Source organism: Protopterus annectens, chromosome 2.part0, assembly GCF_019279795.1.
Source record: "Protopterus annectens isolate FY-2018-M chromosome 2.part0, PAN1.0, whole genome shotgun sequence".
Taxonomy (NCBI): Eukaryota; Metazoa; Chordata; order Ceratodontiformes; family Protopteridae; genus Protopterus; species Protopterus annectens.
The window spans coordinates 850,052,179-850,078,806 of NC_056728.1; the positions used below are offsets into that span (position 1 = coordinate 850,052,179).

The following is a 26,628-nucleotide window of genomic DNA, read 5'->3' on the forward strand; positions in this document are numbered from 1 at the left end:
GTGCACACCTGGATGGCAGGTGCATACAGGGCCAATGGAGCCCGCAGCAAATCCCTCTGCACATCATTCAAAAAGAGATGATGGCTGTCCAGCACACCTTGATAGCTTTCAAGCCCCTTCTCTCCCCAGGGGCTCTCCTGATCAAAACAGACAACACCGCTGTGATGTGGTATATCAACAAGCAGGGAGGGAGTCACTCCTACCCTCTATGCAGGCTGGCCATGACCCTTTGGCACACAGCCTCTGCAATGCAACTGCACATGTTAGAAAAGTTCCTACCAGGTTCTCTCAATTCTCTGGCAGACCAATTAAGCAGAAACCTTCTGGACCCACATGAGTGGCAGCTCTACAGAAGAACATTCACCCTACTAACTCAGAAATGGGGCACCCCAAAGGTCGACCTCTTTGCCTCCTACACCAGCCATCAACTCATCAAATTCTGCACCAGGGAACATCACTGCATTGCTTGAAAAGTGGATGTCCTGTCCTTCCCCTGGGTCAATCTATCGGTCTATGCCTTTCCTCCACTACTTCTCATCCCCAGGGTACTGCTCAAAATAAAGGAGGAAAAACTAAGGACAATTCTGATAGCTCCAGACTGGCCTCACCAGCACTGGTACCCCTTGCTGCACAGCCTGTCCCTACTGCCACCATGGCATCTTCCTCAGATTCCAAACCTCCTGACCCAGAGGAAAGGGGAATTCATGCATCCTCAATTGCAGACACTCAATTTGGCAGCTTGGCTAATTCTGCCAACCTCAGTAAACAGGTTCTAGATGTTATACGCGAGGATAGACGCCCTAGCACTAAAAAGTCTTATGCTGACAAGTGGAAAAGGTTCTGCAGCTGGATCCAGGCTGAGGGATCCAATACGGCACAGCCCTCCCTCCCTCTCATCCTGGATTACTTCGCTGACCTACTACACAGTGGCCTCTCTTTCTCCTCTATAAAACTTCATGCCTCTGCTATCTCTGCTCATTTCCCCACTGAGCAGCCCCTTTTCTCACACCCTTTGATTAAACAGCCCCTAAGAGGGGGGAGGGGCTAGTAACTTGAGGCCACCCAGAAGAGCACCACCCCCAGCTTGGGACCTTAACTTTGTGTTGGAAAAGCTCACCATGCCCCCTTTCGAACCAGCTTTTTCTACAGAGCTAAAATTTATCTCCTGGAAGACAGCTTTCCTTCTGGCCATCACTTCAGCCAGAAGAGTTTCCGAGCTGCAAGCACTCATGGCTGTGGAACCCTTTATCATCTTCCATGCTGACAGGGTATCCCTCAGAACTAACCCATCCTTCATGTCCAAGGTGGTGTCCAGTGTGGCTCTCAACCAATCCATTCATTTGCCCACCTTTTTTCCTAATCCCCAGAACAAGGGGGAAAGGATCCTGCACTCTCTAGATGTGCACAGACAGCTCAGATTTTATCTAGACAGGACTAAATCCTAAAGCTGGTTAGCTTTACTACAGGGGCAGAAGGCAAAGCCATCCCCAAACCATTTCCAAATGGGTAGCGCACTCCATCCATTTCTGCTACAAACAACATGGAAATCCCCCCCCCCCAAGGGGGTCAGGACTCACTCTATCCGAGCAGCCTCCACCTCTGCAGCTTTCCTCAGTGGAGTCCCCACCAGGGACATCCTGGAGGCTGCCACCTGGACATCTGTTCACACGTTTACCAAACATTACCACCTGCCTCTCTTCTCCAAATCCAAGGCAGGGTTTGCCTCTGCAGTCTGGCAGGGCATCCTAGCCAGCCCTTAGTTTCCTTGACTGCCTCCACCCATTTCCTCTGCTTTGGGAATCAACCCAAACACGAAGCACGAAGAACATAGTACAGTTGTGTACACTTACCATAAATGTAGATGTTCCAGTGTATTCACTGTTGCAGTCCTGGTTTCCCTCCCTCCATCCCCCTTTCCTCTCTTTCTTTACAAGGGACATATTGGTATTTACTTTCTACTGGTGTGGTTGTTCCACCAGAACCTGGCTCCTACTTAGGGGGCTTCTGACAGGTTAGGGCAAAAAAAACTGATGTAATGGCGTTGGCTGCCTTACGTTATACTACTGACGACCTGACATCAGTCGTGAAGCGAGAGCTACCGACGCAGAAATACTAAGCCTCTGGTATTCGGGCCGACCGAGAGCTACCCTGGCAGGGATAACCCAAATGTGATGACTGCAATAGTGAATACACTCGAACATCTGCATTTATGGTAAGTGTACACAACTGTACTTTCTGACCCACATCTGGCTCCTGTAAAAACTGAGCCTGAGATATTCCATGTTCAGTTTGTATTTGTCAAGAGCTTTTGCCTATCATGAACTTGTGAAGGACAGAATTATAGTCCAGCACAGACCAGTCAAGCAAGGGAGTTCTTCTGTCTGTCCCACATTTAAGTAATTCATCCCCCCCCCCACACACACACACCCAATGGAACCTGATCTTCATGTTGATGGGCTTCATACCTCTCAACATCTTAGAGCAAGAAATCTGCACAAAGCCATAAATAATGGGTCAACAGAGGCCCAAACATAGGAAAATTTTTTAAATATTTATTTTACAAACCTAGAAAGTTGATAAAATAACTGGCTTTGTTTTAGCATGGAATTTCTGAAAGGTATGAAGTCTGAAACCCAAATGTCTGCCATTATTTTCTATTTTCAGTCTTTAATGGCTTGCCAGTAATTTTGCCAGAAAACTGCAATTTTATGCAAAACAGGCCAAAAATATGAAGCAAAAATCTGGAATTTCTGTGAAAATCTGAAAAGAAGTATGATGGGCTTACCTGTCCACTGTTGAGAAGTGCTGAATTTAATTTCTTACAAGATGTTGTTCTTGGTCACTATCACCTAGGCATGTCAAATCTTGAAACTAGAGCCCATTGTGTGCAGAGAACCTTATCTAATCATTGATAGTCCTTAGGATGAACTCGTATATCCTTGCAAAGGTGGTTTTGGAGACAGATCTCATCTAGCCTTTCAGCATCCCAGGTCTGTTTACTATAGTGGAAGCTGTGCAAGATGGGGAGATCTTCCACCATAGGAAAGCAGTGGCAGTGTAAATGCTCATCTCTGCCTAAGGAGGATAAATGTCTCTGTTGCTTCAGGGAGGGGGGGGGCCTTAACATTTGGTACGTGTCAACCACATTATCTTTTGCTAGTGCTGGGGTCAGAATCCACTCTGGCAGAGTAGCGTCTACCTGTAGTACTTACTTCAGAAATGTCTCAGTGTCAGACAATTGTTTCATGATTCAAGAAGTTGAGACACTTTTACAAAGTCTGTTCTTCATTTTTAATGCCCTGGGGCTACCATCTGACTCCTTCTATCCTAATGGTTCTAGAATTTTGCCAAACCTTGGACCCATTAAGGAGGGTCATCATAATTACATATATGATATGATATATATTTATTTACTGCATTGATTACTGAGTTAGAGTTAATTCTTTGATGGATCAGGAATACTCTCCCGCTATCCTTCTGTGGATGTGTGGCTCCTTCCTGCCTAATTCGGCTACTGGTTTAGAGTTACCTCTAAGCCTGGCAAGTGTGTATTCTTATATCACTTGCTTTAGTAATGTGGAATGAAATCAACACTGTTGTTTGTTGATTTGTAGACTAGTGTATTCTAAGATGCAAACTGTCATGCTCTGAGGATGCCAGTCAGACCTTAATGTCATCGTGTACATCAGACAGATGTGCTTGCATCCCAAGAATGGGTTTTTGATGAAAAACATCTCAAATTTCAATTCTGTCTCGATGAAAACTGTAACCAGACTTAAGGTCATAAAGAAGGAACTCCTAGTAGATCAACTGATATGACAAGAGCATATCTGTTTTTGTCTGTCTTATTACACCCATGTGCAGAGGTCAGTCTAAGGAAATGATGCTGTTGATGGAGTAGAGTATAGAAACGGAGCAAAGAAAGTCAGAGAAAGAAAAGTCTGGATTGATTGGAAATCTTAGTGAAAAGGGTAGTTAAACAGAAAATGAAGAGGTAAGTGAGTATAGGACATGGTATCATTGATCTCAAGTGAAGATGGTTTGGAAATACAGTTGTGTGAGAAAATGGGGAAGAACGATGTAGAAGAAAAGCAGTGAGAAGGTGAAATAAGAAAATGAGTCACCTGTGCAGGAGGCTAGATAATGAGAAGGAAGAAAGAGCTTTACCTGAAAAGACAGAAGAGCTGAAGTATGAAGACTGGAGAAAAGAGCCACTGTCACTGCAGCTGGAAATGGTAACGTGGAATACATTTTAGTATGCGAGAGAAAAAGGTATGCAAGGTGCTAGGATGGAGGTTGAAGTAGAAGAGAAGAGGTACGGGGCAGTCAGGGGAGAGTGGTTTTCAAGACTGGTGAAATGAGAGAGATTGTAACAGAGATTTATGAATGGCTGTATCAGCAAAACAGAAAAGGATCACAGCTGAAAAAGGGAGGACCCACTGGAGGTAGTGAACAAAAAGGTAATGAGAAACTTGTATGGACAGTAGAGCGTGAAGTAAGAAATGGAGAATTTGAATAAAATATCAAAAAAGTAGAGAAGGATTGGGCCATGTGGGAGCAGATAGCTTTCTGATAAAGTTTTGTTTAGTTGACATAGCAGAGCCCTAGCATTTGAGGGCTGCCTCATTGTTGAATGGAGAAATGTTTACCCCAAAGTATGAGAAAAGCATGGTTTACTGTATCACTCAAGTGGGATAGTGTAGACTTGTATCCTTGATAAATGTGACAGCAGAATCTTGGTTAAGCTCTGTAGCAGCAAGAGTGAAAGAGGAGATACAGAACTGATGGGAACAAGGCATGTTTTATTAAGAGATGCATTCCCATGGCAGTGATTGGGAGCCGATCTGCTCATTCCTGGAGAAGATGAGGAAGATAAAGTGAAGATGACATTATTTGATGAGAAAATATTTGATTCTGTGTTATAGCAAGACAACATTTGATTCGGGCATCCTAGAGGGAGACTGTATTTTGAACTAGGTTCATGAGTTGAACAAGAGCCGAATAAGGGCCTTATTTGATAATCCAAATTTAAAACAATTGATATATAGAGGGAGTCGAGGAATGTAGTAGTGGATAAGACTTGGGTAACCACTGTTGCAGTATCATTTTATGATGGAAGTGTTAGAAAAACTGGTTAAGGATAGATTAGTTAAGGCTGTGGGGTAGGAAGTTTGGGTATTATTTAAGCATGCTTATGGCTAACTGCACTTGTGGGAAACGCATAAGGAGTGTTAAAAGGAGTTTTCAAGAGCTTCAAACAGTGTCATGGAAATGAGTATATCTAAAAAGAAATGGCACAAGTGAATGTGGAGTGAATTTTAGGAGATATAGGAGAAGAGAGATTGGCAAGATTCCAGGGTTGAAACAGTTCACTATTGAGTTACATGGCACGCTGGTGGGATAGTTAAGTGGAGCTGTTTATGGCTAGGTAAGGAATGGTGCAATATGATGGCATTGAGCGGGAATGTTAATATTACTATGCAGAAAATGCCCAATAGCAACCAGAATACCTCTGCAAACACAGTAAAGGCAAACAAAAATCCAGAAAAAATGCTGAGGTTAGGCTCCAGTGTCCAAATCAAAGTAAAAAAGCAGTCTTCAGTCTTCAATAAAGGTAAAAAAGCAGACTTGAATCGAAGAATAAAAGTATAAGAAGTCTTCTTTATTGTCACACAAGCGCTTTCACATATTGCTTCCTCAGGTGTATACTAACAAAGGTAAACCAATAATCATGTGACTCAATAACCCACCCTTTGTTAGTATACACCTGAGGAAGCAATATGTGAAAGCGCTTGCGTGACAATAAAGAAGACTTCTTATACTTTTTCTTCGATTCAAGTCTGCTTTTTTACCTTTATTGAAGACTGAAGACTGCTTTTTTACTTTGATTTGGACACTGGAGCCTAACCTCAGCATTTTTTCGGGAATGTTAATATGATTAAGATTATGTAACTGACAAAGATGTATTTGAGGTGTGCTAGTAAAAGTAAATTAAAATTGGGTTAAGGAACTACAGGTCTCACATGAAGTGAAACAGGGTTAATAAGTAGAGTTAGTCATGTTGCATGATCGTGATTAATAAAGCCTAATTATAAGCCACAGAAGGGCTGGAGAGTTAGGACCGACACAAGTAGAAATGCCTTAGGCACTCTGGATGCGCAGGAGATAAAGTAGTGCATATGATATGGAGTTTTGGGGATGGGATAACTGTGAAATATGAGGCATGGGGCAATGGTTAAGAGCTTGTGAGACGCAAGAAAAGCAAAGTGAGTAGGAGCTAGGATTTTATCAGTGACATATTTGGGAGTGAGGTGACAAGGTCGAGGTAAGCATTTAATACTTTTGAATGGTGAAGGAGAAAGGTTAGAGTAGGGATTGAGCAGTGGTGGTTATGTGATCAGATGTTCAATACAGGTCACACTGACTGGAGTACTACAGAGAGAGCGGGGTGGATGTAGAGGGAATGAAAAGAACTGAGAAGAGAAAGGGGCACGTAAATATATAATGACATATTTGAAAACAAGATAAATGAAACAGTGAAGGAGCTGACAGCTAAGTAGGGAAAGATCACGGCAGGAAGTGTAGGGGATATGTTAGTTGGTTATTTAATTAGTTCACTGGGTAAATGGGTTGGCCCAATCTCAGCTATTATCCATACTGGAATACACTGTAGAGGTGCACATTATTTTGTCAACAGAAAAGTTACAGTGTTTTAAAGAGCAGCATTTACTAGCATTTCTAGAATGAATACATTAGCAATAAATATTCAGAATTTAAAAGTCTGTGTACAGAAATATTTAACATATGTTTGCAGATAACAGTTTCTAACATTTCCAGTAGTTGAGATTGTTTTATTTAACAATACCTGTTTCTTGCAATTCTAGCAGTTACAATTTATGTAGGATGTATTCAAAAGCTGTTTAAATATTTGCAGTGTATTTCCAGATGGCTACATTCTCTGGCATTGTTTCAGCTTACCACATTTTTTCGCATTTTAGTAGATAGTTCCTGTTTGGCATAATTTAATACCTCTCCTCTAGGCTGTGAAACATGGGTGGAGTAAAACAGAAGTAGGAAGACTAAACTGTTAGGCAGCACAACCAGGAGGATATAATTTTGAGGTGAATGGAAAGATACAGTATTTAGAGAAGTATATGCAGTGAGTGAGAAGCTGGATAAGCACATACGTATCTGCAGGATAAGCAAGTTGTTAAGATTCTGAAGGCCTACTTCTAAGTGCTGTAGGTACTTGTATAAAGACTTGCTGCATGCATCAGGTTATAATATGGAATTTCCTGTTGAATGCTTATATGAGAGGGTAGTGGAGCTGTGCTTATTAACAGTTCTGTCTGAAGGACCAACATGAATAGGTGAGCAAGTGTCTATAGATGTTCATCTAATGTAGCCCCAAACAGAGGGCAATCAAGTTTCATGTCTAATGTCAGGTAGAAGATTATTCCATTCAGTAGGTACCAGATTTTTTAAAGGTTTGATCCCTATGGTGACTCTAAAGTCAAAGTAAACTTTATTGTCATTCAAAATCATGCAAGTGCAACAACTGAATGAAATTCTGTATCTTCAGACTCAATGTGCAGACTACATATAGACTATTTTCACAGACATTTACACATATAACACCTGGCTATTACATCACAGACATGCAGGTAGACAGACTAATATTGAACATAATTAGAAACACATTTTAACACTTTTTGAACTGAATACTTTGTATGAGACTTTAGTATTGCACAGGTACTTGGTGAATTTTATTTTATTTTTATTTTATTTAACATTTGTTGACCGGAAATGTCCGACTAGGTTCCACAGAGCCTGTTTTCAGCAGAGGGCCGGGGAGAAACGCTCCAGTCGTCTATATTACAACATCGAACTCACAGGAGTCCGAACATTGTAATATTGAACCCAAATGTTTGAAATACGAAAATAGTGAAGCCACGGCACATCGATTTTTTTCCGGGGGAAAAAATCGGTGGGCCGTTTTCAGGGCTTTGCTATTTCCTCCACTGTGGTGCAATCTCGGAGTTGGTATATTTAAGTAGGGGTGGGGGGGGAGCCCCCCACATTAGCTTAAGTTTAAAGTGTTTTTTTTTTTTTTTTTTGTAACGGAACAGTGATTTTTTTTCCCTGGGGAAAAAAATCGCTGTTCTGTGTTTTCGTAATTATTGGGTTTCAAACTTCACGGTTCGATATTATAATGTTTGAACTCCTCTGAGTTAAACGATGTAATATAGACCCCATTGCATTGATCCTTGCACAGAAAGAGACAATGAGTATTGCACTATGAACATTAGAGTACAGCACTATGGAACTTAGAGTATTGCACTATGGTTAATTTATGAATTTGCATGTATTGCACTGAAAGAAGAGATATTTTACTGCATTTCTACTGCCCTACATGGCCTAAAAGTTACAGTCATGGTGAATATTACACCAGGTATTAGGAGAGACTGTAAAATGTTAAATGCGTCCTTCATAGAGTTAGGTATTCTTCTATGCTTGCTCATAAGGAGATGTCCATATGTTAATTCCATGTCTCATTTTTGGGGCGATATGTGTTATGAAGTAGATTAAAAGTAACGGGTGGCAGAGTAATGCATTGTTTAGCATTGTCACTTTGCTATAAGAGGGACTCTGGTTTGATTCTTTGCTATGTTGCCTTCTGTGCAGAGTCTGCATGTCCTCCCTGTACCCAATTTGTTTTTTTCTGGATACTTCAGTTTTCTCCCAACTCACAAAGACATGCAGTAGGCTGATAAGCCACTCTAAATTCTGTGTGCACATGTATCTGTGTGTGTGTGTGTGTGTGTGTTTGTGGAGTATGGAAGAAAGGTCTGGCGATCTGCTTCCATTTCCTATTTGCTTATGTAACTCTAGGGATGATGGCATTTATTTGTTAAGTCAGATGTGACTCATGAGTATGACTGAATGGATGGATTGGTAAAAGAAGAGTTGCATGAGCTGGGTTGGGCAGCCAGTTGACCTGTTTTAGAATAAGGCAGTAGTGACATATGTTGTGGGGCTAGGGTAATTTCCCTACAAATTGTGTTAGTGGCAGTTTGGCAGAACTGGGTATTATGATTAGAGGTAACTTCAGTGACTGGTAGCTCATACTCTAGCTCGGGTATTAAGACAAGCCTGCCTATTATGTTTACTTATTCTAAGAATAGATGATTAGACATTGTATAGTAGGCTTTCAGTTGATATTTACCTTACATACAATTTGCTCCTTATGTTACTTAAATGTAGGGCTTGTCTCCATCCAAAGACCTGCTTATGTATATTTATGCACTTTTTCTAGCTCACCAAAACACTGACATTACCAGTGGAGTGGTTGAATATGTCTAGGCTACTGATATTCTTGAGAACCCTCCTAAGTGGTTTTGGCTGTCAGATTAGTAAGACTTGTTTATCGCATTCAAGCCTATAGTTCTTTTTTTATAAATACAGTTAAAACTCATAGCTCTTATGATGCTCAGACATTTTTTCACTTGGTTATTAATAATAGGAAGTATTAGAAATTACAAGACTTATGTAAAGCATTAATACTAAGATGTAGAATCTCGTGGAGTGGAAATAAAATCATTGTTTGTCACTAGTTGTTCATATTTTCATATTTACATCCATGTTTTAAAAACTGAGTAAGATGCATGTTATCGAGGAGCACAGTGCTAAATGCCGTAATGGGTGACAGAAAAATGTAATGTCAATTTCCCCTTATACTGGAGATACTGCTGTTTGCTTGCAAGTAGTTATAAAGATGTGCAATTTGTCTACATGTACTTAATATTTTAAAAAATAATAAGTGGCACATGGTAGTATCACATGGCATCAAGTGAATCCTTAGATGATGTTGAAGAAAACTGTAATTAATATTTCTACTGTAAATTGTATGTCCTGATAGTCTTATTCGTATTGTTACTTATATATAACTTTTCTTATTTTTTGTAAATACCTCAGTAAGATACCATTCAGTGAGGAGTCACTTGTTATCATAAACTCATGTCTGGCTAACAAAAGTGCTCTGAGAATACAAGGGTATGTTGTAGAGTTTCAAGGGTATTTCAACTGATTTGTGGAACTTCAAAGAAAAATCTCTTTTTGGGTTTGTGTGCATTAAAATATATTATAGTATCATACCTCTCAACCTGTAGACATAAAAAATGTGGACAAAGGCTCTTGAAAAGTAGGTACATCTGTCAAAAATTCTGGGCAGTTAATTAGAATGAAATTTGCATATTTACTACTATAGCTCCTCCTACTTTCAGTAATATTGTGACATATCACCACTCAGAAACACGGTTAAGAAACAGTGACAAAGAATATAAGCAGAATAATTATTTTGTATTGAGATTAAGCTGTGACTATAGCTCACTAGTTAGAAAGTAAAAACAAATAAAACTAATTTTCCCAAAGCCTACACACACATATGCAGCCACAGTGAAATATATAAGTAAATTTCATAAAAGGGCATTGCAGGCCTGATGGCAAGTTGACTCTTAGTGACATAACACAGTACTTGAATGTCATCTCATTTTTGATGGCTTTACAATTCCTGTGCAATTCAGAGCAGTGTCATTTTTTAAACTAATAGCAATGCATCTCTCAAACCATTGTGTGTGTGTGTGTGTGTATTTTATACAATTATTAACTTAAACTGACTGAAAAACTTGGTATAGCCTTATCTACACATGCCTTCTTTTGACTGATGTAACCAGTGGAGAAAGTAGTGCACACAGCTGTGACCATCAGTAACTTGGCATTTAATCTTCTTCTTTCGGCTTCTTCCTGTTAGGGGTCACCACAGTGGAACAACGGTCCACAGAACGATTGGCAATGGAGTTTTTTTTGTGTGTCGTGTTGTCAGCCCAGTGCCCAACCTTCCACAGAAGGCACACACACACATGCACTCACACCTAGGGCCAATTTAGAGTGTCCAAGCAACCTGCAGCATGTCTTTGGAATGTGGGAGGAAACCGGAGCACCGTGAGGAAAACCACGCAGCCTCAGGGAGGACATGCAGACTTCTCACAGAAGACACCCCAGCCAAGAATCGAACAAGAGAACTTCTTGCTGTGAGGTGGCAACTTAAACTGGTGCACCTCAGCAGCCACCCTAGTAACATGACATTTAATAAAAACAAAAAAAGAACTCCTCTTTCAAATTCTTACCATGCACAGTGTGCAGGGGGTGTAATCAATAATCCATTCCTGTGTTTTTTTGTTTTTTTTTTGCTGTCTTATCACAGCTCTACTGTGTGATAGTTCATCAATCGGGTGATGATGTAGATGGTCACAGCTAGCATGCTGGGTTAAACTGAAAAAAAAATGTAATTTAAAGAGGCCACTCTGAATTTCATAGCACCCTGTTATTACTGTGAAAAATGTAGTATTTTCTGGGAAACTTGGGATAATTGAGAGGTATGACAGTATTGATATAAAGACTAAATGCATTGCCTTTTATTACTGAAAATAATTTTAATTGCTTTTATTGTTCATAAAAACTTCAGTTGATTTTTCAGAAAATGCTGTGAAAGGTAAAGATGTGTGAAGGCTGCTAGTGATGTGGCATTATACAACTCAGAGTTGCTAATTGTTTATTATGTTTGCAAGTTTTTCTCTTATTTTAAGTGGCATGTTTTGTGAAGGATAAGAAATGTGCAATGGCCTTTAGAGTTCCTTTTTGTTTTTCATTTGTGCAAGACTTCATCTACTAATTTCATGAGCTATACCACTGTCAGCTTTTATTTTTAATCTTTTTCTAGCTGTATGATGGTTGATGGACTGTTTATGTTTGTGTCACTGGATCTTTGTACATAGCCTGTACTAATTCTGACAGCTGTCTCCAGCACTTTGCATCATAGCAAGACTAACCAAGTTAGCTTTCTTTGGCTCTTGCTTTCTCCAAGTCTTCAAATTTCAAGTTGGACCCTTTCCTCATCTCCACCTTCTTCCTTTCTGTCTGTCTCACTACATACATTGGGTCAGTTGTGCAGCACCTTGATCTGAATCCAAACTACTCATCACCCATCTTATTTTCTATTGTTCTATGTATTCATTCATCAGTCACACTCTCCAGCACTTTCATGCAGTGTGACAGGAGTTTGATACATTTGTACTGCCCAGAGATGTGAATGTCACTGTTATTCTTTAACACTGGTGTTAGAATGCTTATTTTCCAGTCGTCTACAATATGCCTTTTTCTTCATACTTAGATGAGGGCTGTCAGGAGCCATTTCTTCCCTAGCCTAACCCAATATCTTGATTATATTTGTTGTGACTTCATCTGAGCCTGTTGCCTTCCTTGACTTTATTTTCCTTAATGTTGTACTTCTAGGGTGGGTTCTTCTTCCTCCTTCATTGCAGGCTGTACATGGGGCGGTACAGCTTCTGTGGAATTTTCTTCATTTAGGACCTGTTGGAAGTACTCTTTCTGTTTTTGATATCCTCTGAACTGGAAAGCAGATTGTTTATGGCATCCCTTCTGAATGGATCTGATGACCATCCCCTTTATCTTTCTGTCTTGGCCTTGCTACCTGATAGAGTTTCTTTGTGCCATCTGTTGATTCACTTTCCAGAAGCTGGTAAAGTGCCTCTGAAGCCTTGTTCTTTGTACTGTAACTGCTCTCTTAACCTATTTGCTACCCAGCCAGTATTTCTTCTTAGCCTGGTCTGTATTGTCTACCTCCCACTTCTTCCTTTTTTATTTTCTTGATAACTTCCTGGACTTCTGCATTCCTGACCCTCTTTAAATGCCACCTAGATCAATGGATGGGTGACCACAAATTTACTCCTGGGGTGGTGCCCATGTCCCTCATGGACAGAGGAAGTTGGTATTAACTACTATAAATCTTTACCTGTGTGAACTTCACTCACCTAACTACCAACAACTGGGGCAACTCAGGATAAATATGGATAGGCGTGCAAGGGCTCTAGAGCCGTTAGCCTAATAACCTCCTATAAACCTGTGAACCTATCAGCTTTCCTTATATACCCTATTTCCATACCTGGGTCAACTGTATATCTATTCTGTAGGCATCATACATGGTATTTTGAGACCCCACCATTCCTCATCTCCAAATATTTCCTCCTTTTCTGAGATGCTAGAGATGTGTATTTCCCTAACATCTTGTGCTTTTGTTCTATTCATCTTCCATGTCTTCAACCTAGTATCTGTTAACCATAAAACCTTCTCTGGCCACTTCTTGCAGCTGATTTTGGCCACTAGTGGTTTATGCTGTGGGCTGCCTGTTTTACTGGGATGATATTGCAATCTTTGATTCTACAACAATGCCCATTACTGACTAGGAGAAAATCTAACCGAGTTGCATGTCAGTTGCTATTGTATGTTATCTTGTGACTCTCTCTCTTGTTGAACCATGTGTTGGCCACCCTCAAGCCATTTGTCAGATAGAAGTCCAGAAGAGCCTGCCATTTATTCCTGGGGAACCACCCATCTTTGAGGTAAAAACCCAGACAGTCCTCGTATCCTGTTCAGTCTGTCCCGATATGAACATTCAGGTCCCCTGTTATCAGTGCATGTTGACCTGCTTTATCAAGTAGACCCTGCCACTGCCATCTGAATTCAATATTTTCTTCACAATCACCACCCTGCTGTGGGGCATAGGTTGAAATGGCGAAATCTGGCCTATCTTTATAATGGAGACTGATTGCCATGAGTCAGTCATTAATTCTGATGATATTATTCATTGTCTTCTGAAGACTCTTCCTCAACACTATCTCCATAGCACTTCCAGTCTGTCTTCTCCTGAGTAGCAGGCTGTAGATCCCAAAACAAGAGACTTTGCTGCACTGCCCTTTTACTTTGTCTCCTGGATACACTGATGGCACAACCTCTGCCTTATCATCATATCATCTGCTTCCAGACTGCACCCTGCAGTGAATATATTTTCAGTGCAGTAATCCTTAGGTAATTTTTGGTGGGCTAATTAGTTTGATGTCCAGCTTTTGCTCAACAGAGCACTCCTGAATCACAAACACTGGGCAACTGAACACCGTCTACCCAGTAGCTTATTGGCACAGGGCTGCTGAGTTTTGTGGCAGGCATAGACTAGCCAGTAGGGGCACATAGACCCCTCCCATCATTTGCATGAGTTACTGGCATAGGTCAAAGTAGGCCAGGACCTCAACCCACTTAGCACTGGCATTTACCCATGCCCATCTTTCTTGACACTGTGGTGTGGCTAGTTCTGACACTGTGCAACATGTGCTCCATGTTTTCCTGTCTAGAAGATACAGTACACTGTGGCTGGTCTACATAATTCTTCCCCAATAAGCACCACTTAGAATCTGTTGCTGCCCACATCTCTTTTCAATTTTGGGTGTACTCTGTTAGCACACCTCTCAAGTTCAACTGAGAAGGTTCTATTTGAACCCAGTAACTTCCATCTTTAAGGTAAATTTGGATTTGCACCCAATAACTTCAGTCTTTAAGATGAAAACTGGCATTTTGTTTTTTTTGTTTTTGTTTTTTTCTTTTTTTGAAGGTAGGAGAAACCCTTCACCAACACAAAGAGAACACGTTCAGTAAGGGAATGTACATGAGTGTAATTCTGACACCAATAAAATGAATAAAGCATTATGAATTAATTAATTGTAAAAGCAGCAACTATAAAAGACTCTGTGTCACCTTCTGAGCATGGAAACTATCAACACCTTAGCTGAAATCCCTAATAAATCCAACACCTTTCTACCAGGGTAAGCCAGCTGTCAATCATTATATTTGCTAACCTGTGCTGCCCAGTGCTTCCTTGGCATTATAAATGCTAACTCCCCTATACAGTTAGTTAACCATCCTACTAGAGGCCCCAGTACCATCGACCTTATCTTCACAAATGTAGCCACTTCTTGCACAACTCCATATATATCACCTTCCCTTGTTTAATCAAAATATAAATCGGTGATCTTCTCCTTTAAAACTACGTACTTCCCATTGCAAATACCTCTGTGTTTAAGACTTTCTTAGAAGCAAACCTTCTTCATTTACCTGATAACCTAAATAAACTCCACTGTAATCCTCCTCTGATGGATCCCATTGCTAAAGCCATGCCCTGTGCATCTCACTTCTAGTCCTACGTAAATACTTCTAGTGATATGGCAGATGCTGTCCGCACCAAGAACTTTAAAAACAAACCCTATGGTGGAATACCATATAAATAAGTTATGCAATCAGTAAAAGAAATTACTTAATGCTTATAAAAAGTCATATTCTCCTTACCTTAAAGGCACACTTAAGCATACTAGTAAAGAGCTTATGGGGAAACATTAAGAAGCTCAAAACTGAATATGAACTTAAAGTAGCTATTAAACCAAATATAACTGCATTTTTTTTTCTTTTACTATGTGAAGAATTTAAGAATTAACATCCAACAATGTTCAGAGTGTTAACACATTAATATTGCACACTGTGATCCAATGGAAATAGCTAGTATCCTCGCTGACAAATTTAGTACAAATTTTACTCCACCATCAGTTACCACTGTTCAGATTCCACAGTCACGCCACCACCACCCCCTTTAAGTACTGTGAAACAAGTCCTGTCAGCCCTCTCCATAGCTAAGAAGTTTTTGTCTGTGGGCCCAGACAACATACCAAGCTACCTGATTATCAGGGACAAATATGACCTGCCAGAACCCCTATGTAACCCCTTTAATGAAGCCTGTCCACTGCTAACTTTCCCAAAGCCTAGAAGTTAGCCGTTATAATATTGCTGCATAAGAGTGGCCTAACATCAGACCCATTACTCTCACTAGCCTCGTATATAAAGCTATGGAATGTATTATCTCAGACCTCATTAACCTGACATTTAAAGTCTCTTTATCCTGGATCCTAGTCAGTTTGGTGTGTCAAAGGAAGGTCACGACACTTTAATCTCATTAATTTCTTTGAAAAAGTCACCAAAGCAGTAGGTTGTGGTTACACATTATATACTGCATATCTAAACCTTGGTAAGGTATTTGCCTTTGCAGGCATTATTGACCATCTTATAAATCTGAATATAAGTCCTCATATTCTGTTGTACATAGCTAACTGATTTTTTTTTTTAAACACGAAACATAATCTATCCAGTCATTGTCAGTCAAGCATTACATAGCTCATTCAAGTCCTGAATTCTTTTAAACCTCATTCCCCCTCTGCATGTATTGTTCCCGCAATTCCCATGTTTTTCTGTGTAATTTGCTCCTATCCTTTTCTATAGATCCCATTTCCAGTTGTTGTATCCCTGTTGTTGTTTTCACTACTTCTAATACAGTTGGGATAGCTAACTGTTTTTCTGACAGAACTCGTGTGGTTAGCTTAGAGTCACAGGTGCCAATTCAGAAATCCATAAAGTTACCTTTGATGTATCACAGGGCTCAGTGTTGGACCCCCCTCCTGTTTGGTTTCTGTTTATCAGACCTTCAGGCCCACACTTCTGGCCTATGGTTATTCAAGTTTGCTGATGGCTATAAACTGGGAGTTGTCATTTGATCCTCCACTAAACTACAATTATGCCATCATGGTTTAGACCATTTTAACACCTGATGCATGGGCAGTGCTCTTAAATTAAATATGAAAAAATGTAATATAGTTAATTTTGGTAAAGAAAACATTTTCCATTTCCATATAGATGAGACACCCACCCAGTCAGAAACTGTCATATCTCACATGCGATCTAGGCATTCTTGTTGATAATTCCTTACTTTTGTTCATCATGTTAGAGCAGTAGTTAGGAAAGCCTTATAGTGTCTCATCCAATTTCCAAAGGGATAGCCTCTAGATCTGAACAAGTATTCATTTCCCTTTAGTCCTATCTTATCAGACCTATTATTGAATACAGTGCTTCATCTGGTATGTATTTGTCTAAAGATACTGCTCAGCTTGAGAGACCTCATAAGTTCCCAACTAAAAATAGCAGCCCCAAAAATCTCACTTATCAGGACAGGACAAACTAACAGCCCTCTCTATATACTCAGCTTCTTATAGATGTTCTTCATCTCACATTGCTGCAGTCCTTACGTATGGGTAGTCCGCTGTCCTCGGTCGGGGGCTGGCGTCGCTCATGGGCGCACAGCCCTGACATCAGGGCGTCTTATCCTCTTTCTTCCGCCGCGTCGTCGAGAAGCACAGCGTTGCAAGTGCCGTTCGCTTCTTGAAAAAATTCGTTTTCGGAGTTTCAGACATACCAAGTTGGGCTAAGTACCCGTTGGGGAGCATTTTTTTTTTCTTGCTCAGTTATTTTACGGATGTCAGAAAAAGTTAATAATTGTATTTTTTGGGAAGCAGAATTCTAAATCTAGGGCTGGATTTGCCACTGCAATATTACAGGGCATTTTAGCTGCCTAATGCTTCATGATTTTTCCAACCTCCTTTCCCGTTCTTTTGGATTTCTTCTACATCGTAAGGACTGCAGCAATGTGAGATGAAGAACATAGTACAGTTTTGTACCTACCATAAATGTAGATGTTAAGATCCACATTGCTGCAGTCCATTCTCCCTCCCTCCCCTCTGTAGCTTAGCATGGTTATATGGTTTGGGTGATGGCTGTAGTTGGGAAGGTTCTCTGTTTTTGGCTGTGGCCTTTCTTTTAGGGCCTTCTGACATCTGGGGCAAGAAAAGACTGAGGATATGGCGTCGGTCATACCCTGGCTCTGATGCTGTAAGCCCATGCCTGGCCCGTCAGCCTACTGGTATTCGGGCCGACCGAGGACAGCGGACTACCCATACGTAAGGACTGCAGCAATGTGGATCTTCGAACATCTACATTTATGGTAGGTACAAAACTGTACTTTTCCTGCACTGGGATTTACGTATTGCTTTTTAATTCATGAAAGATCCAACCTTCCTTGCCTTTTACTTCACAGGACAAATACTTCCTCATGTACAAGGTTAAAGGAACAAAACTTTCCTCAACAAAAAAATGAGGCACTCTGGTGTGATAGATTAATATCCCAATGTTCCTTTTCATATCCCAATGTTCCTCCACCTCTGCAGCAAACTTCCACTACATGTCACGTGGAGTAGTACCCTTGCCACTTTCAATGTAAACCTAGATAATTGGATGGGTAGTCTCAAAATTTTCTCCCAGTCTATCTTGCATTGCCTTCTTTGTGACTGGAGGGAACTTTTAAATAGGGGTTATTGGTCTGCAAAGTGATTGCCAAGCACTTACCTGTGGACCTGTAATTTTCTAAACAGAGGGTGGGAATTTTCCTGGGTCTCCAAGGATAAGGATCTAGCCAGTAGCAAACAGAACTAGTTTGTGCTTTGCCTTGTTGCATAAATTGGGGCACTGTAGTTAGCTCTGTGGTATAGAGTGCTGAAGTCCTGACTATGACCCAAGGGACCAGCATTTGATTAGTGGTCCTGGGACGGGAAACGTTAACCAAGGTGGAGGAGGAGAAATAAAGGGACTATGCCCACTCATCTTTCTTAGTGGGAGTGGCAAGTAGTGTGCGCTGAGGAGGGATATAGCTGTGTATAAGGGAGATCACGGCAGAGTACATATCAGGTTGTGTAGGGGAGGACGGGAGATGAAGTGATGCACTAACGCTGAAGAGGGGTGTAGACTCATAGTGTCACATCGTACACCCCTGGAATGTGAGACTCTGAAATAAGCATACCATGGAGGAAAGGGCATTTGCCTTACAGGTTCATGTACCCATAGTGAACATGCAGCCACTACAGCAGCCTGGGTTTAACATGCCAGCCAGACAGAGTATGAGGATGTCTCCCTGAGTAGCCAGATCATCATCCCCTGTTGGCCACAAAGAAGGAACAAACAGATTGAGTGACCAAGGAGTGGAACTGATGGTCAACAGAGGATGGTGGAAAGGTAAAAGAAAATTGGGACACCTTATATTTTTGCTGCTCTTATTACAGTTGAACTAAGGGTCCAGTGCGTAGTGCAGACAGCTTTCACAATTGCCTTGATGTGGGCCTGTTTCAGCAGAAGAGTATCAGTTGTAAGTCATTCACCACAGATAATTAGTAATGCTTCCCTTATATTGTATTTATCAATGTAAACTTATGCTTAATTTATTTTATTAATTAATATATTTACTGTTTCTTAACTGGGTGTGTGACCCCACAAAAAATTAATTAGTAGTGCCTCATTTATGCTGGATTCATTAACTTAAACTTCAAATTAATTTTTTTTATGAAGTTATTTATCTTTTGTTAACATGGAGGATGAGCTGATCCCTGTTTCTTTTTTTGGGCCACATCCCAAACCAAAAGTTCAAAATATAATATTTCCCTGTTTATTCATCTTGTTCCTACAATACTGTTTGTGTCCCCATTATGTGACACAGCCTAGACATAGTAAATGTGTTGACCCATTCTGAGTTATGTTCCAATAACAGTGCTTCAGTACTTTCAGTCACTTTCTTCTTAAATTAGTCTTTTGAAACAGTATTCAGTTTTCTTTCTTTCTTTCTTTATTTATTTATTTACTGACGTTTAATTGCTAGGAAAGTCCAAATGGGTAGAAGCCAGTTTTCAGCTGAGACAAGGGGGGGAAGCTCCAAAGTCTTATAAAACATGTTAAGCACAATAAGTTTTCAATCTTAAAAAAAAAACACAAAAAGCATCTACAGTTCAAATAATTATTTCAAATTAGACATAATATGGAAACATTGGTTATGAATAGATACAAGTTATATGATGATGATTTAATATTTAGAGAAACAAAAGGTAATTTAGTATAATGCAAACAGGAATTGCAATATGAAGTGAGAGAAAAGCAGGCGTATCATACTGTATATCTAGAGAGAAAGCGAGGTGAGAGAAATTTATAGAAATAAGGAAGTAACTGAAGAGGGGGGAGTAAGGAAATGTAAAGTATGAATAGGTACTTGTTCACATTTAGGGATATAGTTTATCCTGGTGATGAGCAAGAGGAGAAACACCTTTTGGCTAGGAAGTTTTTCAATATGATTATGAAGGATGGGAGGGAGGATATTGACCTGATGGATACAGGTAAGGAGTTCCAGCCCTTAGCAACATGGCATGAGTATAGGCAATGCCCAGCAGAGTTTGGTAGGTTTGTGGACAGACAGGAGTTTTTGGCCATTGGATTGTAATGACTGACAGGGAACATAGTTGTGAAGAATGTTATTTAGTGCTGGACAAGCAGGCAGATGCTGAATAATTTTAGATGTGATAAGAAGCTGTGTGTATGGTACTCTGTGAGGTAGTCCAAACCAGTTTAGGATTTTTAATGCTATACAGTGGTAGGTTCTGAAAGGGGTATTTGCTGCAAATTTAGCAACTTTGTTATAACATTGTTCTGGTTTTGATTTTTGTGTTGCCTGAAGGCTAGTAAGGATGGGAGCACCATAAAAAAGTGTTAGGGGGAGATAAGTAGAGACAAGTGTAGTTTTAGTTGCATTGATGAGAATGTTTTTGGCTATATAAAACATCTAGTTTTTGATGAGTTTTTCTTATGCAATTGTATAAATGCAGGTCAAATTTAAGATTATCATTCTGTGTTATCCCTAATAATTTGTTATGAAAAGTGACTTCAGTGCTTCTGTTATCAAAAGAGAGGACTTCAAATTTTGATTTTCATGAGAGAGGGATTTGGGTAAAGAAGTTTTTTTGTTTTTGTTTTTTTTTAGGGTTGAGTATGAATTGTGAGTTATAAAGCCATGTTTCAGTAGCTGTTAATGCTTCCTGAGTAATTGCTTGGAGGTGTGCCATGTTGTCAGGTGTGCAAATGAGCATGGGGTCATCTGCATACTGTATTAAGGAGGCCTGTTGTGTGGATGTGTGGAGGGTGAATGTTAAAGAGGAGGAGGCAAAGGATAGAGCCTTGTGGTACACCGGGTGACTGGGAGGTATGGAGAGAGGGTGGAGTGCCATTTTACTGATTGATAACCTATTGGACAGGTAGCTTTTGAACCATAGAAGGGTAGTCTATGAGGGACCTATTGAGGACATTTGAAGTAGACGTTTGCTGTGGCAAACTGTGTCGAGGACTTCAGGCAAGTCTAGAAATAAGGTGGAGACTAGTTTGCTGTTATCTCCAGCCTTACTGACAGTACCTGCCCAGGTTAGAAGAGCAGTGTTAGCATTAAGGGAAGGACAGAAGCCATGTTTTGTGGAGTGGACAGGAGTTCTTCCTGCAGGAGATAGTTTAGCAATTGTTTTTAATACACTTTCAAGTATTTTGGAGAGGGGGATAAAATTGCTACAGGTCTGAAGTTAGTAATGACTGTTGAATTTCTTCCTGTGTGCAGAGGGATTATGTGTAACTTTTTTCTAGAGAGAGAGGGGATGTGGGATTCTTGGATTGACCTATTTATAAGGATTGAGACAGGATAGGCAATGCAGTCAGCTGTTATTTTAAAGTACTCACTTGGAAAGTCATCAGCTGAAGTAGAACATGGTTTCATTTTGTTTGAGTCATTTTATGTAGGATGTGGGCACAGGTTTGAAGGTGAAAGTGGATGTGGTGATATGTACCTGTTGGAAGGGTTAAGATTAGATGCTGGGGAATCTTTGGTTAGAGATGGTGTACTGTCTGTGAAATAAGAGTTGAATTGTACTATGGTTTCAAGCAGCGAGTTATTGGGAGAGGGGCTAGGGTTGAATTTTTAGCTGGGATGCAAGATTTTTTTAATGTCTGTTCAGTATTTTTTAAGGTCGCATTTACTATTATTCTGAAAGTTGTAGTATAGTTTTTTTTGTCTTCATTTGTTTGCTTTTTGGTATGATAGCAAAACATTCTGAAGTTTTCAAGATATTGTGGTGTTTTGTTTTTGACATTCTTTCCATGCCTTTTCCTTTGTCCAGCATTAGCATTCTACTCTTTTGGATAGCCCAATTGCATTGTTTATTTTTTAGTGTCTTCCTTTAGGAGGTCCAAGGCTATTTAATATATTCAGGAAAGTTGTATTGAATTTTCACAGCATCGTCTAATGGGAGAAGATGGTCCACCTAATAAGACGATAGGGTAGTAATGAACATTTCTGGGCTAAACTTGGAAAGACTGCGTGTTGTTTTATAAACATGCTGTTTAAGTCGATGTGTGAGATGTCTGGTTGTATAGATTGAGAGATGATCACTTAGAGAGTCTGACAGTGTACTTGTTTTACATAATTAGTCTAATTATTGCTAAAAATAGACTTCTAAAATAAGCATGTTGTGGTGCATTTAAATCTTATCCATTGCTAAGTAGGTAACTTGCAGGTCTTTAAGTATTTGAAATTGTTATTGTGCAGTCATTCACCCAAGTACAAGTCTTTTGTGGCTTCAAGAAGTTTAGAGCACCTAGGCCTGTCTGCCTACAACTGCTTCTTTAAGTGCTTCCAGTTCACATAAATTACTTCAGTAATGCTGTCTGTACAACTTTAGCCTCTACTGCTGCCTAACAGGAGGTCTCCATATGGGTCCATGGAACAGCCAGCAGCCCCTCACCTGAAGTGCATAGCCATGGCATAAAGTTTCAGCAACTCTTTTATATATGAGTATAATGGTAATCTGGCTATATCACAGTACAACCAGCTCTACTTCAGAGAGTAAGCATCAAGATCTGTGAATAACTGATTGCAAATTAATTTATTACATTTAGTGAATACACTACGCTGTGTTAGCATGCAGGCAATTCAGAATTAACTAAAAGAATTGCTCATAGCACAGACCAAACCCTTGGTCTCAAACCTATAACGTTTCCTGGGATGGGAAGCGTACTGGATGTATCTGAATATCTTGACTAGCCACATTTGTAATATGGGCAAGGGTATTCTGCAGGAATCCATCTTGGATACATTGTTATTTAACATGTATAAGAGTGACATTTTTAAGGCTAACAGACTCAGTCAGTGTATGAAGTTATGAAGGTGATTTAGAACTAGCCAAAATAATTGCACATAGCACAGACCAAGAAGTTATGTAAAGAGCATTAGCATCTTTATGTGCTGTGCTCTTGTCCAGTGGTACCAGTGTCTAAACTATGTCTACCTATGCATCATTATGTGTACAAAATTATCAAATGGGTATACAGCAAATGATAGTCATCTCATGATGACTTTGGAGATATTGTGGCTAAACATTTGTAGTTTGGCAAACATATACTGATCCGCTGTACCTGAGTTACTAAATCTGTCCATGCTATTCTGGTGGCTCTAGACAGTAAGATGGATTTATTGATGGTTCCCTTATTTGCTTACAAAATAAATATGAAATACACCAGTTAGAAAGAATCCAGAGTCAGTGTATAAAGATAATTATTATAATGAAGTTGTCAAACTAAATTAAAAAGCTTATGGTTATCTCCTCCTTTTAAGAATTTATTGAATATGATACTAGGTGTTAGGGCTACGAAAGATCAATATAGTGTTGACTATCCATGGGAGATGCAGCATTGAATTTATGTTGCTTTGCTTGTAATCCGGTTAGGTTAGGAAATTTTGTTACTTTATGTGGAGAATGAAGTGGTGTACAGAACTGTAATTCCCTGATGGAACGAGTTACCAGCCAAGCATATGATATCTCAAAAAGGGAGTGGGTTGTTATTTTGTTGGAATGAGATATGCAGCTTTGTAAAGGATCAGATGTTTTGGAGTTTTAAAGACATCTGGAAATTTTGCAAGTATGTATCTATGTAAATAGTTTGTGTTCTTTTTACAGGTGTACACTTTGGATATGAATGATCCAGAAAACTGCTGGAAAAAGTTTACTTCAAATCGCTCATTAGGACTTCTACTTTTTGTTGGAATAGTACTTGGAAACCTGTGGAGAAAAGAAAAAGAACATCAGCCTACAACAAATACATTTGTAGCAGTTCACTAAAATACTCCATTTTGATCAGCTTTTGAGTGCATACTTTTGGGATGACCAGTTAGATTTCATTTTTGAATATTTTTCTGTTAAACTTACTGTCTGCAAACTTCTGCCTTTTCAGAAGATAAAATCATGTAACTTCATTATTTTACAGTATTTTAAAGACAACTTCAGTGGGGCATTACTTGTGGGACAGAATATGATTTATAATTTATTTGCTGTTTTAATAATAAACATATAGTTTAAAATGATACCAGTGGTGTTAATTTACTGCCTTTTTTCAGTGTGAATTAATTGTTTTAATTGCATTGACTTGATCAGATTTTTTTAAGCATTACCTATTTATTACTAATGAAATTGCATGTATCTAAAATCCTTCATGAAAAGTCCACGGAAAAGCTACAGACTAACACAGCCCTGAACAGCAAGTCTCAGAATGCAGACACAGGAAGGCCACTAGTTTCCCGTAGTTATTATTTGCTGCATCAGGACTGCTTTGTTCACATAAAGACTATGTTGTGGAATAAGAAAAGAGGTAGAAGGTAAGTTTTATTTTTATTTTCTGCCTTCTCCCTAGTCTGTGAATTTGTGTGACTTTGGAATAGGCATATTTAGAGAGATTGAATCACTGTTCAGTCACTGTTTAGCAAGTTGAATAAGGTTTTCTAAGTCTTTCTAGCTCTCCAGATTATCCATTTCTTTGTTCTAATCTAATTGATTTCAAAATCTGAAATGGGAGCCAAACAAATAGCACCATGCTCCTTCACTTGATTGACATCTAACATCCAAGAGGAACCTCCCTAGAGCCCAGCCTGAAGACATCATCTCTGAGTGTCACCTGGCCCCTCCACCAGACTAGCACTTGCCACACCTCTTTGCAGACAATTGGCTGGATTCCTCCCAACCCCTTTTCCTATCCTTTTTCTACCCAGGTCCCGAGTGATTCAGTTCTCTTTACTCTTGACTGACCTGGGCATCAGACCCTGGGAACCTGGAAAGAGGAAGAGAGAAAAAAGGGGTCACTACACCGTGAGAAAACATAGAAATCCAAAAACTAGTTGCTGAAGACCACATTCTGACTAAAACACAATCCCTCTGTAGGACCGTTGACTCTCCAAGGGGAGCCCTCCTGACCCAAGGTGTAAGTAATTTTTTCAGCTGATATTAGATTAGCCCAGGCCAATATTTTATCCAAATGGTTTTAAATATGTCATGACTTACAGTTCAATCCACTGTATAGACAGACATTTTAAGGCTTGGGATTTCCATTGTTAAGGTCCCTGTATCCTACTAAGGTTACTATGTCCTCTTGGAGTGGTACATTGGCCACTTATAAACAGATTATTTACTGCTTTCACCTGGGATACATACTTACTTCTGAAGATGTCGGCTGTACAAAATGATCTGGTTTTAATTTATCTTTTGAGCCCAAAGTTGTATTGTATTTTTGGTATATTATTTTCTTTTCTTATTGTTTCTGAATTATAGACTCTCTGTTGAAGGTGCAGACTGTTTTTTTAAAGTATCTCTCTAACTTCAACTGTAATCAGCACCTTACAAGCAGGCACTGTCATTGTTATCAATATATTAAAGAATGAGCCTCTTAAAAGCAGGAACTGCCTTGTTTTATAGCACAAGAAATAGACAGATGTTAGCAAGCAGTACAGTTTAATGATTTTAATATGAGACCTGTAAAAGCAGCCACAACTTCAACTTATCTCATAACCTAGTTAAATACAACAGTAGGCGCTTGCAAAACAGAGATCTGTGATTATAAAATAATATAAAAATGCAAGCATTTATAAATCAAGGTAACATCTTAGTAAAAAGAGCCAACACTGTTCTTGTAAAAGCAGGCTTATTGTTGCTATAAAAGTGACAGTATTTTTCCATGTTACTGATGGACCTGATGAAGCTTATGCCAAACTGTTTTAAAAGTGTTGCTTATTATTGTGCTGTCTTTCTCCCTCATAATATAATGTAAAGTTTAGTAAATGTGTTTTATACATCATTTCACAGGTTGTATTAAATATATGCTTTTTTACCTAAACAAACAACTGATGAATTGTATACCTAATGGAAGGATTCACTAGAAGCTGAGTTGGAAAGCTCTATGTGGACTGTTTTTATTATTCAAACAAGGGACTCAACCCAAAACCCTGGAATTAGTCCATTTATTTCCCTACCTTTCCCTTTTCCACTTGTCAGCACCCTTGGACCCTATCTATATGGTCTCAGAATGCCTTTAAATAACAGAAATGTAAGTGGTATAACATCAGAAGAAAAATGCTTGTCCATCAGCTCACTTAATTAGCTTGAATAAACTTTTTAAAATTTGTTTTAAAAAACTTCTGTAAGGCATCTTATTTCTTCTGCTGGGAGTGGATCTAAGGTGATACATTCTGGGCTAAGCCTTGGTAATCTTGTTTATGTACAGATTGGGGATGTTGGTTTTGTCCCCACATGCAAAAAAGGAACTGTTGTATGTGTTGTGTAACTGTGAGATTAATCATGTGTCAAGCTAAACATGATTAAGCGTAGGAAAGCGATTTTCCAGGTGAGTTTATGGTTCTATATGTCATTGAGTTTCCTACCTGTCATGTGAATTAGGGACTTCTTAGACTTCCACTTGAGTTTTCAGAATTCCACCTTTTCAATTACACATGTAGGGGCTTTCAAGGTATTTTCCTTGATAGATGTCAACGGTGTGCTTCAGCCCTATGGATTCCTTCAGAGCTGACACTACTGGAGTGGGAATATATGATGTTCATCTTCATGAATGCTTAGCTGTAGTATGGCATCATCTCAGACTCCTCTATGCCTAGGG

General features: G+C 39.5%; 1 protein-coding gene across 1 annotated transcript in view; it reads left to right on the top strand.

Moving 5' to 3' along the window:
• The window catches only part of COQ2 (coenzyme Q2, polyprenyltransferase), a 403,478-nt gene extending 379,426 nt beyond the window's left edge, over positions 1-24,052 (top strand). Inside the window, exon 7 of the mRNA XM_044061117.1 lies at positions 23,649-24,052. Within this exon, the coding sequence (XP_043917052.1) occupies positions 23,649-23,810 (162 nt within the window). The 3' untranslated portion in view covers positions 23,811-24,052. The remainder of the gene's footprint in view (positions 1-23,648) is intronic.
• Positions 24,053-26,628: the final 2,576 nt, after the last annotated feature.